This window comes from Microtus pennsylvanicus, chromosome 20 (genome assembly GCF_037038515.1).
Source record: "Microtus pennsylvanicus isolate mMicPen1 chromosome 20, mMicPen1.hap1, whole genome shotgun sequence".
Lineage (NCBI taxonomy): Eukaryota > Metazoa > Chordata > Mammalia > Rodentia > Cricetidae > Microtus > Microtus pennsylvanicus.
In genome coordinates, this window is record NC_134598.1 from 13,713,057 (window position 1) to 13,731,128 (window position 18,072).

An 18,072-nucleotide genomic window follows, 5' to 3' on the forward strand; every position below is an offset into this window, starting at 1 on the left:
CTCAGGACCTTTGGAAGAGCAGGCAATGCTCTTAACCTCTGAGCCATCTCTCCAGCCCCCTGCTTTATATTATAATAAGCAAAAAATTGGTTAATTTTGTCTGTCTTTATTTTACAGGTATACCCATGATGGCCATAACAAATGTGTGATTGCTAAATCAGCCTTTTCCAAACTCAAAACAGTTGCACATTGAAAACCTGAATAGATATCAATGGTGTAGTGTACTTATTTTAGTTTTCCAAATTTTACAAAATGGAACACATCCATCTGCCAGTTTTTATTCTAATGAGTACCCTTTGGGTTACTTTCTGCAGATAGGACATTTCCTTATAATTTCCTTGGCTTGTTGCCATGTGATGCAGAAGTCTTTTTTTAAATCTTTGCTATTTACATGATTTTTTAAATGAAATTCTGAGGCCTTTAACACATTTCCAATCAATAATTGATTGATTTCTGCATTACGTTGTGATAGAGGACCTGGCAAACACATATGTAATCATATGTGTGTTATATATATATGGCATGGTTCCTATTCCTGATTGTATCTTGTAACCGAATAAATAATAAAGTCAATTCTGTATCATCTGGTATAAATTCAGTGATTTCAACATGTGAAACAATTCTTTCTGCATATTGCAGATTGGTAACTATATTGAGAGGTTCTTTAAAATTCTTAGTACCTTGACAGTAGCATATAATTCTGACTTTTGGACAGAATCACAAGGGTTTTGATACACTTTACTTAAATTTTCTGATTTGTAACCTGCCTTTTCTGATTTATTTGCATCAGTATAGAATGTAGGGGCTCCAGTTATTGGTGTGTCCTGTATAATGCGAGGAAGGATCCAATTAGTTATTGTTAATCTCTCCCAAAAATCTACTATAAACTCTTTGCCAGGGTTCATTACCGTCCCATAATTTGTCAATTTTATCATTATTAATAGGTACTATAATTTCTGCTGGGTCTATTCCTGTTCATTGACAAAGTCTCAATTTCCTTTTAGAATTAACTCAGAGACCTTTTCCATCTAAGTTTTTAATTTTTTCCTCAGTTTATGTGGTAAAAAGATCCATTCTAAGATAATATCTTCCTTCTGCATTAAGTTTCCTGTAGGGGAATGTTTGGAGGATAATATGACCAGAATTCAGTTATGATTTGGATTCACATTATCCACATGTGCCTTCTATAATTTCTCTTCAATCAAAGTCAGTTCTCTCTCAGCTTCATCCAATAATTCCCTGTGACTATTTAAGTCCTTGTCACTATCTAATGTTTTGTTTAAATTAATCAGATCATCAGGACCTACCCCAATAGTATGCCATAGATGGGAAATGTCTCCTTACAATCTTTGGAAATCATTAAGAATTGGCAATCGATCTCTCCTAATTTGCATCTTTTGGGGTGTAAGATTTTGTAAACCTATTTTGTAGCCTAAATAAGTAATAGAATCTCTTTGTATTTTTTCAGGAGCAACCTGTAATTACTAATGGTGAAATTTTCTTTACTTCTTCAAATATGCTTTCTAATGTTTCTATATTTGAATCAGATAGTAAGATGCCATCCATGTAATGGTAAACTGCAGATTCAGGAAATTGCTTACATATCATTTCCAATGGCTGACTTACAAAATATTGGCACAGGATGGAGCTATCTGTAGGAGAATTTGCCATTGATATCACTTGGCAGGCTGAGAATTATTGTAAGTAGGCAATGTGAAGGCAAATTTTTCTATTTTTCTTCTAAAAGTATAATGAAGAAGCAATCTTTTTAATTAATAACTATAAGAGGCCATCCTTTAGGCAATAGAGAAAGCAAAGGAATTCCAGACTGTAAAGAGCCCATTGATTGAATCACCTTATTAACAGCTATTGATCTGTCACCATTCTCCATTTTCTCAATTTCTTTTTTATTTATTTATTTATTTATCCTTTTGTTTTTTGAGACAGGGTTTCTCTGTAGCTTTGGAGCCTCTCCTGGAACTAGCTCTTGTAGACCAGGTTGGCCTTGAACTCACAAAGATTCACCTGCCTCTGCCTCCTAAGTGCTAGGATTTCAATTTCTTTTTAACAACAAACACAGGAGAATTCCAAGAGCTGGTTGAATCTTCAATATGCTGAACATCTAGTTGTTCCTATACCAGCTGTTCTAAAGACTGCAGCTTCTCTATTATTAAAAGCCATTGTTTAACCCATACAGGTTTGTCTGTCAACCATTTTAAAGGTAGGGATGTTGGTGCCTTTGAAATATCAGCAGCTGTTGTGCCCTGTTCTTATACAGCCTGAATGCTCAGTGACTGTTTTTTATAATGTCCTGTAATATTTTTTTCCAGAAACATACATTAATTTATGGTTTGTTTCTAAGATTGGGAAAATGTTAATCTGAGTATTCCATTGCTGTAACAAATCACGTCCCCACAGATTGTTACATTAGCCATATATGGTTTTAATATTTCTCTCTGTCCTTCTGGCCCTATACATTTGACCCATCTTGCATTCTGCTTTACCTGAGATAAAGTTCTGATTTCTAAAAGCTGAATATTTACATCCTGAGGAGGCCAATTTGGATGCCAAGATTCTGATGAAATTTTTGTTACATCTGCACCTGTTTCTGCTAGACCTTCAATGACAATGTCATTTATTTATATTTTTAATTTTGGTCTTTGTTCACTTATAGAAGTTGGCCAAAATACTCAGTTTATGGTTTCTCCTTAATTTTTCTCTCTTTTATAGTTATTCTATTATTCAGAGCAAATATGGTTTCTTATTTATTATTATTATGTTCTTTAATTGCTCTGAGGAGTTTCTTCTATGATGTCAGGAAACAACTGAAACGAATTGGCATAGGGCCCAGTGAGAGGCCCCTCATGGAGTTTCCCAACAGTAAAGGATTACCTTGAGTATTCCTCATTGACCTACATTCTTTAGTTCAATGCTTGCCTTTGCCACATCTTCCGCATAATCCAGAAGGGAGGGGCATTCTGAATGGATATTCTTAGAAAAAAAACATTGTTTCTAGGACTGCCCTGTCCACCATTCTTTTTTAAAAGTGACCTTGTTTGCCACAATTATAACATTTGACATTTTGATTTTTTTTCCTCAGACCTCTGGAAATCCCCACTCCTATCCATGCATCATCATGGTCATGGGATTCAATATTAATGGTATCTCAAATCCATTCCTCTACAGGTGCTGACCTTGCCTTTAATGGCCTAGTTATCATTTTGCATAGAGAATTGGCATTTTCAAAAGCCAGAGATTCAATTATTTTTTATCTAGCTTCTGAATTTGGTATCATTCTGTTTAGTGCTGAAGTCAGTCTTTGTAAGAAATCCATAAAGGCTTCCTTTGGGCCCTGTATAATCTTACTAAATGACTCGGTTTTCTTTCCTGTTTCTCCAATCCTGTCAAAACTGCCGTGTGGCATAAATCCAGGGTATGGTCATAATATACAGCTTGCCTTTCTGTAGTAGCGTCATCTCCTGCTCCAAGAATTTGATCTAGGGAGATTTCTCTACCTCTAGCTTTAGTCCATTGTTCAGTGATTTTAGCCTCTTCTCTGAACCACGTACTCCATTGTAATTTTGGACTAGGCTATAAAACACCTTTAACCAATTCTCTCCAGTCTTTTGGGATAATTCTATTACAAACTGACCAGCCGGGTGGTGGTGGCGCACACCTGTAATCCCAGCACTTGGAAGGCAGAGACAGGCGGATCTCTGTGAGTTCGAGGCCAGCCTGGTCTACCAACGGAGTTCCAGGACAAGCTCCAAAGCTACAGAGAAACCCTGTCTCGAAAAACCAAAACAAACAAACAAACAAAAAAAAACAACAAAAAAAAAACTGACCACAAATTTAACATTTGCTTTGTAAAAGGTGAATGCATGCCATATAAGACTATTGCTTCCCTGAATCTCCTTAAATCTAACATTGGCACAGGAGTCCAGTTAACTGTAACAGAGCCTCTGCCATCTGACAATTCCTGTAATGTTACTGGACATATTAAGGTTGGTTGTTAGAAAACCTTAGGCTGTTCCTCTCTAATGCAGAAATTGGTTCTCCATTAACTTTCTCTGTCTGGATTTGAATATCTCTGTGATCTGTTTTATTGGTTTTTTTTAAGGCCTATATCTTAGCTTAGATTAACCAATTCTTTTTAGTGATGACAGAAATGATAAAGCTAATATTCTTTACAATTAACATTACATAAATCCCATCTAAATTAGATATCCTCGTTTATTCATTCTATTTTCAAAGTGTCTACCATATTATCATACAGAGACCCAAATCTCTCCATTGTAATGGCTTTTCCCATTTTTTAAGGTAGAAAAACTATTTTTTAAGAAAAATTCCTCCCTTAAAGAATTCCTGATTTTGTTACCAAATCTACCGACGATGTTGATGAAGATGTGAGGCTTGTTGCTGCTGTGTAGAAGAGTAAAAGCGTGGCTGGATTTCCAGGCAGCAGCTCGAGAAGGGTTTTTAGGGAGAGCCCACTACCCACTGTGGGAAGAGAGAGAGAGGGAGAGAAAGGGGTGGCTGTCTGAAAAATGCACAGGGGATTGATTGGAAAAAGCTCAGTGGTGGTGGTGGTGGGGGGTGCTGCCTGAAGGCAGAATCAGCCAGTCTAGGGCAGGTGAATCCTGTGACATTTGGAGCCCAAGTGCTTCTGGAGTTTGGGTGACAGCTGGAGACTGTTTCAGAGAGGCTACAACAGGAAAATCGCAAGCTCTTTCAGAGGCTTGGGGAGAAACAAAAAGAAAACCTAGCCGGGTGAGGCTGGAGCCACAGGCAGACAGCTTTTTATGAATTCATACCCCAAACGTTGGGCGCTAATTGTAGCAAGAATAATAAAAACCCAGAGACAGATATCGAGGTTCAACCTGAAGGTCAGGAAAGCAAAGCAGCCAAGCCACTAGAGAGCTCTTACTTCTATGAATCTTCAGACTAAAGAGAGTGAGTTCCTGTCTCATCCTTATATTCCTCTCTAGTGCTAGGATTAAAGGTGTGCATTGACACCGCCTGGCCTCTGTGGCTAACTAGTGTGGCTGCTGGGACTAAAGGTGTATTCCACCACTGCCTGGTCTGTATGGCTAACTAGTGTGGCTGCTGGGACTAAAGGTGTATTCCACCACTGCCTGGTCTGTCTGGCTGACTAGTGTGGCTGTTTTGGGTTCTGGATCAGGCAAGCTTTATTAAAACACCAATAATACACTACTATAGTCATTACTTTGTTTTCCTTGTTTTTAGATTCTCTGTTGTTTTGAAACTGAGCCTTAGTATACCATTAAGGCTAACCTTAAATTTGCAGTCCTGCTTCAGCTTCCTTAGTGCTGGAATTTTAGGCATGTGCCATGAGATCCTGCAGAAATAATTGACTTTCCCTGTGATAGCCCACTTGGTATTCTGAATTTGTTACATGTGATTTGTCCTGGCTGAGACCTAACAGGTACCAAAATCTCAATCACTCTCTCTAGGAAGAAAAAAAGAGAGAGAATGTAAAAAAATGAAGAACCTAGATCACTTTTCTTTTTTTAAAAAAATATTTATTATGCATACAGTATTCTGTCTGTGTGTATGTCTGCAGGCCATGAGAGGGCACCAGACCCCATTACAGATGGCTGTGAGCCACCATGTGGTTGCTGGGAATTGAACTCAGGACCTTTGGAAGAGCAGGCAATGCTCTTAACCTCTGAGCCATCTCTCCAGCCCTCCTAGATCACTTTTCTGATAGTTTTTATTTGCTTGCTACAGAAGGGTAATTATATAAATTATGTGTTTGATTTCTGCCCTGTCTCAAGTCTGGGAGGTCTACAACTGTATTAGCGATTAGCAAAATGATGTGACTAGTTCTGTGTATAGCATAGTCAGCAGATAGAAACAGGATCATGTTTGTTCTTGACTCATCACCATGTTTTCAACAGATTATGCTTCCTGGAAGACTCTGCAGAAGACAGTAAAGAGCTGAACATGATTGATAAGTTTTGGGAAGGTTATCATTTGGCATTTTATTTGTTTTCCACCCCCTTCCCTCAACCAGAAGTTCATCAACTAGGTTTTGGATAAGATGTGGGGTATAATAGACACCAGGTAAAAGCAACAATATGAGCTAATAATAAGATGGTTAATTTTTAGTACTCCTAAAGTTCGGAAGACGAAATAGTTGGGGTTATCAGAGGCTCGGAATATGGAGGGAGAGGATGGAAAATAGGCCATTACTTTGATCTTCGCAACATTTTTCCTACCCTGAGAGGATTTGGGGAGGTGAACTGGTGTCCGGGAACACTATCCAAATGGAGCACTGCCGGGTTAAGAAGCTAGACAGCGTTGTGCAGTGGGAAAGGCGTTATGGAGTCCACCCTCTGCTGCGTCTGCCTTAATTATCTGACCTGGGCTGAGTCACTGTGTTTCTGTAGATCTCAGATTTCTAGCTTTAGCACAGAGCTCTATAGTCTGTAAGCCCCACCCCCAAGCCTAGCACCTTCTGAATTACTATTGTTGAATACTCCTCCCCTTCTAGCAGATGGTGCTTATTGAGGAGTTGCCAGCCACAGATAATCCCCTGGAAATGTTGAAAGAAATTGTTTTCAGTATAAGCATGATTTTTCCCATCATTTTTTTTATTTTACATAGCAACCACAGTTTCCCTTCCCTCCTTTACGCTAGTTCCCTCCCCCTCCTTTCTGCTTCCTCTTCATTCACTCTTCTCTCATCTCCATTCAGATGGAGTAAGGCCTCCCATGGGAATCAACAAAGCATGGCATATCAAGTTGAGGCAGGACCAAGCTCCTGCTCCCTGCGTCAAGACTGAACATTCTTGGGAGGCTCCACCATAGGGAATAGGTTCCAAAGAGACAGCTCAGTACGCATGATTCTTAAATCCACGATTGTTTCCTCTTACCTTTGCTACCATAGAGCAAAATTAAGAAATATGCTGCCCCATATTTTACAATCGCAAAGGGAGTTTAATAATCTGGCTAAATTAAGTGTATGTTTTTGTGAAACTAATTTATTTTATTTTTTTTAATTTTTTTAAAATATTTATTTATTTATTTATTATGTATACAGCATTCCTTCCATGTGTGCCCACAAGCCAGAAGGGGGAGCCAGGTCTCATTATAGATGGCTGTAAGCCACCATGTGGTTGCTGGGAATTGAACTCAGGACCTCTGGAAGAGCAGTCAGTGCTCTTAACCACTGAGCCATCACTCCAGCCCCTGTGAAACTAATTTAAACAGACAAATGTCAGACCTTTGATTATTTGCTGGTATTCTGATGTTACATTAAACCTATAATTGTATTTCAAAAACAGCATTTGCTCTTAAAAATACATATAAAATATTGAAAACTAAGAATGCGGTAAAATGAGCAGGGATTATGTGTCCAGCTCCTGACCTAGCAGTGTCAGTTCAGATGCCAGCCTGGGAGGTACCAAGTCTAGTGGTTTAGGTTGTTCTTCGACTGTCTGGACTGTAGCTCTTACTTGATACTTGTGTAACCATGGGCAAGACACTCCTTGAGTCTTAATAATCTCTATGCCTAAAATGTTTGTGTAGTAATTACCTCTGGCTTACAGCATGTTTTGAGAATTAAATAAGTTAATTTGAAAAGCTATTAAAATATTGCCCATTTTAATTTAGTCTAAAAAGACTGGATAAAAAATGTAACCTAGCTAGTAGAATTCTTATATCCTGAAAAGATAAGTTATAGTGCAAGACAGTATATTCCATGTGGTACAGCTTCGGTTCCCAGAAAGTCCAGTGTGAAATATGTGAATCATATAAAGAGGCACGGGGAAGATAATTTTACATGCAGAATAATGCCAGGTTATAGGGGGAGAGCAAAGGACCTGCTGTGAGGTCTGAGTGTCATAGAATTCATAGAATTCCTCAGAAAATATGAAGACTAGACTTGGGAGGTTTGGGGGCAGGATATTGGCTGGAAGGGAAGAAGCTGTTTCTAAAATTCTAAACCTTAGAGATTGCTTGGCACAGTGGTGTGAGCCTGTAGTCATGGCCTCTGAGGAAGCTAAGACAGGAGGAACAAATCTTGGAAATCAATCCTAACCTGTGCAGTATGCTAAGACCCTGTCTTTAAACATGCACATGCATGCACACACATGTACACATCTACACACGGGTTGGAAAGTTGGAAAGCAAATTTGCAGGGAAGATCAATTCATTTAGTGTTATAGATATATTTGATAAAGAGTCATAGAATTTGGCTAGGATTCAGAGTTTACATTTCTTCTACAAGGCACTGATTTTTAAAAACCATATTGGGAAGGGTTGAAATCAAGTAAATTAAATATCTGGTAAGAAGCAAAGTGAGATTCAAATTAAAAATAATTTTCTTAGCTTCTGTGCTACAAAGTGGGAGAAATCTTTTATTAATTTGTCTTATTTTAATTTGTGGCCTTCTTATTTTCCAAGGTTTTCTATTTTACCATTTAAGTTATTTTATTTTACTTTTGGTCCTTTTCAATATAATCTATTTTTTACTTACTCTCTGCAGTACTGTAGCTTGTCTCTTGGAAGCAGCCATTCCTATGTTTATCTCAACTCTGCCATTTATCCTACCCTATGGACACCTCAGTCACTGAATTCAAAGGCGGTTCTGGATTCTGATCTTCCCTGGAGTGCCACAGCACACTTGGAGCACACGCTTCTCCTTGTCAGAAATTTGCCATGCTCACCTCTTTTGCCTTCTGCATTTTCCTCTCTGTAGATAAACTTGCATGCGTGTGACTGCTTTGCCACAGCTCTGAACTCTGGTCTCTTCCTTTTAAAAACATGCCAACTAATTCTGGCCTCTGGGTCCATTTCCTGTTTGATAAGTTATTCTGTTTGAGACAGGCTCTCACTATATAACCAGGCTAACTTTGAGTTCATCCTCCTGCCTCAGCCTTCTCAAGAACCAAGATTACAGGCATGTGCTCCCATGCCTTATTGGTCTTCGTTTATTCTTCATTCTGTCCTGTGTCTTCATCGTTTGAGTTCTGTTTGGTTTTGTCTTTAACTTTGTAGTAGAGTTCTGTTTTCCAGTCTGGTCTCATCCTTAATCCAACCTCTAATCCCACATTCTCTTAAAAGGTCTTAACCCTTTAGTGATTCTCCATGCCCTGGTGTGCTTTCTTTGCAGGTGCTTCTTAGGATAGAGACTTCTTTAGGGAAGAAGATGTTTAGTTTTATAAAGAAGAAATTGAGGAGTGAGAGAGAGGGCAAATGATTTAGGGGATGCTCATGTAAGTGCACTTAGCCAGCTGCCTTTCGACAGAATTGTAAGGTGCTCGTATATATTATGAAATTTAGAAAGTGTTATATACTATTTTCCAGATCTGCCTGATTTGGGGGGCAGCTAATATTTTTAGGACAGGTTTTATTAAGACCTACAAGGATATGGTTCATTTGGTAGAGTCCCTGCCTACCATGTTTGAAACCTGAGGTTTGATAATAAGCCGTGGTGATTGTGGCATACAAGTAATCTCAGCACGTGGGAGATAGAGGCAGGAGGATCAGGAGTTCAAGGTCATCCTTGTCTACATTGTGAGTTTGAGACCAGCCTGGAATATGTGAGACTTTGTCTCAAAAGAGAAAAAGTGAAAGTTTACAATGCCAAGTTTATACCCTTGGGGTTTTTCTTTTAATTTTTTAAGATTTATTTGTGCATATGGGCTTTTTACTCACATGTATAGCTATGTACCACATATACATTCCCGGTGCCCATGGAGGTCAGAAGAGGGTGCAATATCCTTTAGAATGGGAGTTAGAGATGGTTGTGATCTACTATGTGGGTGCTGAGCACGTGTTAGCAAGTAGTCCTGATGTGTGCCCTCTTCTGCATTACAGAGATCCGCAGTTTAGGGCAGGGATTGAACCCAGGTCCTCTGCAAGAACAGAGTGCTCTTAACCACTAGCCATCTCCCCAGGCCCTTCATAGGAGCTTTAAAAAAATCCATGTGGTCTCTGGGATTGAATCAGGTTGTCTGCCTTGAGATAAGCACCTTTGTTTGCTGAGACTACTCTGAGCCACAATCTAGGATCTTCTGATTTAGCCCTTGCTCATTTATGTGTTCGTACTCTGGCGTTAACTATACCAACTGGAAGCTCCCCTGAGGGTGACCTCATTTGTTTTAGGTTTCAGTGGTTTTGTTTATGGTTAGGAAAAATTCCAGCTGCACCTAGTGCACCTTAACGCATCCAGGCAAGCACTGAACTTCCTTTCTAAGCGTGCCCCTTATAATCATTGACAGGATCCTCTGTTTCAGTCAGCATAGCAGAAATTGTATTCTCTGTACAGTCATTCTCTAGTAGACTAAGTTCCCCTGCAAAGCATGGGGCCGTGTCCTTTCATTTCTGTGGCAGAGATACATGTTGAATTGTAGACACAGAACCGTCTCGAGCAATGTTAGATATCTCAGGAATCTTCTAGATATTCTTTTTAATCAGTAAATAAGTAAATGCTTCAGGGAAAATTGTTGCCTATACAGAAAGGAAAAAAAAAACATAAAAAGCAGGCACCATTTTCTTTGTGTATTTATGGGTGTTTTACTATTTTTTTAAAATGTGGGGAGCGATATGGTGGCAGACACCTTAAATTTGGGAGGCAGAGGCAGGAGAATCTTTGTGAGTTCTAGGTCAGCTAGGACTACCCAGAGACTCTGTTTCAACATTAATTTTTTTACAGTATGTATTTGTTTTTTAATATTTATTTATTGATTTGTTATGTATACAATAGTCTATCTGTGTATATGCCTGCAGGCCAGAAGAGGGCACCAGACCTTATTACAGATGGTTGTGAGCCACCATGTGGTTGCTGGGAATTGAACTCAGGACCTTTGGAAGAGCAGGCAATGCTCTTAACCACTGAGCCATCTCTCCAGTCCCTACAGTATGTATTTGTGTATGTTGTATGCAGGTGTGTATGTGTGTAGCACAATGTGTGGGAGTCAGAAGGCAAATTTGGTTGTCAGTCCTTGACTTCAGCTCATTTTGAGACGATACTTTTGTTGGTATTTATTGTGTAGGCCAGGCCAGCTACACAGAGAGGCTGGGATTTTCCCGTTGTATCCCACCTTACTTTAGGTGTGCCTTGATTGTAGACATGCGTATGTCTAAGTAGATTCTGGGAATGAGAATTCAGGTCATCGTGCCAGGTTCTCACATTTGATGAGAAGTGCTTTATCCACTGAGCATCTCCTAGGGATGTTTACTGCATCCTCAACTTTTCTTATATTCTTTTAGAGTTTTGGTAATTTGTGTTCATAAAACAAGATACACTTCCTTAGAATATGCATAATATTTTGTCTTTAATGAAAATAATAGTTGGCCATACATTAAAAATTGAATGGTTGCCTTTGCTGCCAGGCAATCTAAGTTGACATGAGAATGACTCGTTCATTAATGTAGAGTTAGGGTGAAGGACATTATTTTATACAAAACATTTTTAACATATACTTCTCTTATTTTAGGCATCTTTCTTAACAAAGAAGTTAAATATTGGTGGGAAAAGAGTAAACCTTGCCATATGGGTAAGTATTCAGAAATATTATTTTTGTTTGTTTTGAGACAGGGTCTTACTATGTCACTCTGGTTGTCCTGAATTCACTCTGTAGACCGTGCTGACCCCAAATTCACAGAGATCCTCCTACCCCCGCCTCTTGAATGCTGAATTAAAGGTGCATCACTATGCCTGGCTTCAGAAATACTCTAATTAACTGACTGGAGGAACAGGAATTTGGACTTCAGAGTTTGTTTTTTAAAAGTAAATAAATGAGCTAGTTAGCCAAAGCCATTTCCTTAATTAAAAAGTTCCTAAAATCTAGTTAAGAATTATATTTGGAATGTAGCTTTCTATCTACATATTGCTGCTATAATTTTTTTATTTGCAGCAAGGATAGAGTTGATGGGGCAGCATGCCTGCAATCTCTTTCCTGCATGTGCCAGGAGTAGCTAGTAGTCCTGATGTGTGCCCTCTTCTACATTCCCGAGATCCTCAGTGTAGGCAGGGACTGTTCCCACTGCTTTAACCATGCAGCGCCGAGCTGCTGTTTTAGTGGGGACAGGAGGTCTCAGGAGCAGCATCATATGACGTTTAAACCTTAGGGTATTCTTTAACGTGTTTTGTTTCTTTTAGTACTGTTTTTGGAGTTATCTGAGACTTTACAACCTCCATTCCAATAATTAAAAGTTCACTGTAGTTAAAATAGCAGCCATGTGTTTTTTTCTTTTGATCTAATAAGCATTTATTCTTTATTAGGATACAGCAGGTCAAGAGAGATTCCATGCATTGGGTCCAATTTACTACCGCGATTCTAACGGAGCTATTTTAGTTTACGATATAACGGATGAAGATTCTTTTCAGAAGGTATTTTTTCATAGATGACATAATTAGAAGAACCACACTGGTTTTATATTTGTTTGTTTTTGATCTCTATTAATATGTTTGCGTCCACCAATGACTAGTTTTTAAACAGTAAAGCATACATAAATAAGCATAATTGGTGACCATTATTTACCAAAATATTTAGTTCATATTGAAGATATACATTTACCGTTCTATCATCTATTTCTCATGTGAAATCAACTAAATTGAGCTGTACTGAGAGAATTGTGGTTTATTATAAGATAAAAATAATTACCTTTGCTTTTATAATAATTAATAGTTCTTCTGCATTCTTTTAGAGAATAACAGTGTAGAACACTCATTTTATAGATCCAGATGCACAGTAAATGCTCACCCCAAAATAATGAAATTTTTCTAACTTACAAATGTGCATTGTTTTATGGAGGGTATATATGTTTCATGAGACTTGATTACATATAAATTAAATTTTACTGTAAAAATTGAAAGCAGGTGTCCTGGTTTGTTCCTTATCATGCTGTCTGAGTATAATCCCATTATTGTATTACAATATCTAAAAGATTAGTATCAGTAATTCCAGTTTCTATTCAGCTGTGTCCAGGGCTGAGCTTCTTCCTTAGTGGGCAATTATCTTATACTAGACATTTGCACCATGGATGACAAAAAAATCTCGAGACTGTGGGAGAGTGATGCTGCCTTCTCTTGGTAGAGGCCAGGAACTTCACTACACAGTCACATAATCAGACACAATCAGCCTCATAGCAAAGGGATATTTCAGCCACAGTGTCAGTGCCAACTGAAAACTTTTATTGGATAATAAATAGTGAACATTTATTTTGCAATGCACACTTTTTTAGTACCCTTACACTTATTTTTCTCCTTAAGTCTTTAACAAAAAGGTGTCTAATAGGAATCAATTGGGGCTTGATCAAAAATGCTATTGTCATAGCTTCCTAAATCCAAAGTGACTCTGTTACAAGTATCTTAATACCAGATCTGTACTTGACAAAGTTTGGTTCTGGCAAATAGCTTTGCTTGGATGTCTGAAAAATATGTAAAAATTTGTAGTCAGAGGTGTGTTTTTGTATACCCATGGGCTTTAGTGTCGTGGAACTGACTCCAGCAGGATTTGTTGTCATGTTTACTCTTTTGTGTACACAGGTAAAAAACTGGGTCAAAGAGCTAAGGAAAATGTTGGGAAATGAAATCTGTTTGTGTATAGTTGGTAAGTATTGGTCCTTTCTCTCCTGGTTAAAGACAAAATAAACAAATAATTTTTTTTTTAAAGAGATAGCAGGACCAAAGAATTATGACATTTTAGTGTTTCTCTTTTAGACTTGGGGTTGACTTTTCCAGCAGACTCAAGCGCTACATTTCAAGGGATACCCCTAGGACCTAGTGAGGGTCCCAGGCTTGCTTCATTGTTTACCTTTTCACCAGAAGTTTTAGCTCTTTAAAAAAAGAAAAGGAAGAGTATAAGAACTGCTTTAAGTGAGCCAGTGTTCTTGTGTGTCCACTTAATTGTACACATTTTTTTAAATTGAGAACAGACTGACTTCAAGAACATAGGTAGTTCATGATTCTGGAGTAGTAAATAAAAGACCTCTAAGACCAGTCTTAGACTTTAGACTTTCTCTTCGGGTCCCTTTTTAAAAAAATATTTCTCTAATTTAACAGTTACTGAGTGGGGAGCATATATTAGAAATAGTGATGCGTATGTAGTCGGCACCATTATAACCCTGAGGGCTTTACAGCGAAGTGGGGTCCTGGACATTACAGGGGAATCACAGGGAAGCGGGGTCCTGGACACTACAGGGGAATCGCAGGGAAGTGGGGTCCTGGACATTATAGGAGAATCCCAGGGAAGTGGGGTCCTGGACATTACAGGAGAATCCCAGGGAAGTGGGGTCCTGGACATTACAGGAGAATCCCAGGGAAGTGGGGTCCTGGACATTACAGGAGAATCCCAGGGAAGTGGGGTCCTGGACACTACAGAGGAATCCCAGGGAAGTGGGGTCCTGGACACTACAGAGGAATCCCAGGGAAGTGGGGTCCTGGACATTACAGGGGAATCGCAGGGAAGTGGGGTCCTGGACACTACAGAGGAATCCCAGGGAAGTGGGGTCCTGGACATTACAGGGGAATTGCAGGGAAGTGGGGTCCTGGATATGTACTTACCTGGCATCAAACAGCTGCCAAAGATGATGCTGGCTTTTGCTTTTGTGGCTCATAATAAGACTGAGCTTGGAGAAACCAGAATAGTTTGTTTTTGTAGTTTTTCTTACTTTTTTTTTTTCATGTGTGTGTAAGTGGCCAGACCAGGCATGGTGGCAAAAACCTTTTTTTCTTAACTTTTTATTTTTAAAAATGTCTGTTGATGGGCATTTGGCTGCATGTATGTCCGTGCACCATATGCTTGCCTAGCATCCATGAAGTAAAGCCAAACTTTTTTTTTAAGATTTATTTACTATGCATACAATGTTCTGTTAACATATATTCACCAGAAAGACACCAGATCTCATTACAGATGGTTGTGAGCCACCATGTGGTTGCTGGGAATTGAACTCAGGACCTCTGAAAGAGCAGCCAGTGCTCTTAACCTCTGAGCCACCTCTCCAGCCCCCCGCATCCATGAAGTAAGAACATGTTTTCAGATCCCATAGAACTAGAGTTAGAGGTGGCTGTGAACCACCATGTGGCTGTTGGAAAGTGAACACAAGTTCTCTGGAATAAGAGCAAGTGCTCTTAACCACTGAGTTATCTCTCCAACTCTGAAGCCAGGATAATTTAGTGGAGGATAAAAGCAGTGGTTATTTTGGAAATTGAAGCAATGGAGTGATCTGCATGGGAAAATACTGCTCTTAGCCCCAGGAATTTATTCATAACTGGAATTTACCATTCATACATATTATTACCTTTAGATGGGTAACGGTATAGTCTCCTACCAAAGTTCTAGGGAAGAGAGAAGAGAAATGATTTGCTCCTTTTTATTTTACATTTGAGGAATTAGTCAAGCAGGGATCCGTGAGACAGGAACACTAGAGTAATAGATCACATAGGAATTTGAGGACAAAGTTTTAGCTAGTTGTTAATGAGATTTGTAGGGCTTTGTGTAGCACAAGGGGGCTACCATGTATAGAGTGACCACAGTAGGTAAATAACTGAAGATTAAATTTTTTATGATATTTTGTTATCTTTCTGAAGAGCAGAATTATTTACATATATATGGAAAGTTAAAGAACTTGAGTAATCTTTATATAACACAGTTTATTAATGGGGAGCATGAGATACAAGTTTTTCTATCTCCTGGCAAGTTTGACATGAAATTTAGAACAATTTTAAGAACTCATTTACTTTATTCCTGCATTTTCTTGTCCTTAGGATGACCTGGAGAGCGTGGAAGGGTTAAGAAGGGGGTCAGGAGGGTTACTTCCTCCAGGTGTATTAGATCAGATGTTCATGGACTAGGTGTTAGTTAACTCGCCATCCACCCTCCTCCTCACGCTCCGCGGATGTGTTCCAGTGGTTTCTTGTTTTAGTCTAGGACACGCTGTCCTTTCGGCACTGTGTCTGAACTGACACAGTGGAAGAATCCCACCTACACCATCTCATGACTCTTCACAAAGACTTCTGCTGTGTTCTTCCTGTTTGCCTCCTCTTAATCCCTGTAACCTATGCTTACTGTTTAGGCTTTTTGAGACTAAGTCTAGCTGTATAGCCCAGGCTTGCCTTGAACTTAGCATGATCCTTCTGCCTTGGCCTCCTGACAGCCGGCATCGCAGGTGTGCACCTCCACTTTTTAAGAGAACTGTTTGTTTTCAAGTTTGTGTCTGCTTTAAAGGCTAGCATATCCTGTGGTGAGGTTCACTGTGGTGCTCTCCTGTGTGCATGCCATTGTACTGTGTTCTATTTATCCCTGTCCCTTACGGCCTTATCCACCCTGCCCCTCGTGGTCGTGTCCTTGCTGCTGTCCCACACACAGGTAGTCCCCACCTGCGCTTTTATGTCGTATGTAGTTACTTTCTCATTTGCCTCCTTAGCCTCTAACTGGAGATCTTCTTTCACGTTCATTGTCTTTTAATTCTGTGGGGTTCTAAATACTAATTGAATTTGGAAGTCCATTTCGTAAGATTTTTGAAATTTTCTTCTGTAATGTTATTAGTGAATTCCTCCATTCTGCTAAAAGTATAGTAGAGAGAGAAAGTGTGTGTTGTGGAGAGTGGAGGATATGGAGCAGACAGTGGTGGGGCAGTATTGCCAATAATGATAAATGAATGAGCCTAAATAGATGGCTTGTACAGAAGGGAATAGAAAAGCTTTAGAAGTGTAGCAAAAGTGCTGCTTATGATATAATAAAGAGAGGACCTTTTTTAAGAGTACTTAACGGCTCTTGCTAATGGCCTCTGACCTGTGGGCACCTACACACACACCCACATTAGTATATGTACATATACTAATACAGGCACACATATTATAAATAATAAATATTTAAATCTTTTTAAAAGATATAATAAAGCCAGGCAGTGTTGGTGCAGCACTCGGGAGGCAGAAGCAGGTGAATCTTTGAGTTTGAGGCCAGCCTGGTCTACAGAGCAAGTGCCAGGATAAAGCTCCAAAGCTACAGAGAAACCTGTCTCAAAACAACAACAACAACAAAATAATAATAATAAAAAGAGAAAGGTATGAACAGATAAGTGTTGGAACAGCTTCTTTCTTGATTTTCAAAAAGTAAAGAATTCCACTTATGTCGGGAGGAGGGGCTTGAGCTTGCGGGCTCTCGCCTCTCCTCTGTTTGCTGCTGTTGAGCCTGCACATTACAAGTGTCTGACGTTCACTGGTGCCGATGCCAACCGGCCCTCAGCTAACAACACTTGGCTTTGCATTCTGAGGGTTGGTCAGGAGCTCTTGGCTCTCTAGCACACAGTTCCCAGGGCGGCTCTCCTAGCTAAGGGTTGTCCCCCAAGTGTGTGGAGATCATAGGAAGCAACCACATCACTCAAATGTGCAAAGTCTGAGGACCTGTGCATCCATTCTTAAGAACCACTGCCCTGCTGGCAGGATGCAGCTGTGGGTGTCAGCAGCCCAGTGGAGCCTCATTGATCAGAGTATAGCAGTAGCTGAGGATGGATGACTCCGGAGGCTGCTCTGCTCACCACTCTTACGCTAGGGCCCGTCATACTGCCAGGTTATTCTCGGTACATGAGATGGATTCTGTCAACTTTTCTTCCTGGCATGGGCCTCCTGCCTTGGGTACTGGTCAGCATCTGACCCTTTTTTCTGCATTGCCTTCTAGGGCTCCCTTGCTGTGGGATCATTGCAAATTAAATTAGCTCCTCTATCTTGTGTCTTGTGGTTGTTGCCCATTCTCAGGGTACCTCATCAGACAGGTTCTCTCAAAATGATGTCTGCCCCTTGCCCTCTGAGTCATGCGTTGTGACAATGAGGTGCTTCTCCACTGCTGTTTGCTTTTCCCGAGGAATCACAGGCTCACTGTATTTTACCACTGTTCTTGAGGTGTTCAAGGGCTGCTGGCTCATCATGAGGTACAATGTTAGACTCCCAGAAATGCAGGAGTTATAGGGATTATAGTCCTAAACGTGCCCAGCTCAAGGCTTTCGTATTTTAACAGTCACGTCAACTCATGGCTTCTTTTATGTAGATTATAGCTAACAAAACCTTTATCTCCTTTTTAGAAGTATTGTTCAGTCATGC

General features: G+C 39.6%; 1 protein-coding gene across 1 annotated transcript in view; it reads left to right on the top strand.

The window, feature by feature from the left end:
* Rab21 (RAB21, member RAS oncogene family) overlaps positions 1 to 18,072 on the top strand; it is a 37,133-nt gene that overhangs the window by 10,859 nt on the left and 8,202 nt on the right. The window contains exons 2-4 of the mRNA XM_075954740.1: positions 11,468 to 11,527; positions 12,256 to 12,363; positions 13,522 to 13,585. Coding sequence (XP_075810855.1) covers positions 11,468 to 11,527; positions 12,256 to 12,363; positions 13,522 to 13,585 — 232 coding nt within the window. The remainder of the gene's footprint in view (positions 1 to 11,467; positions 11,528 to 12,255; positions 12,364 to 13,521; positions 13,586 to 18,072) is intronic.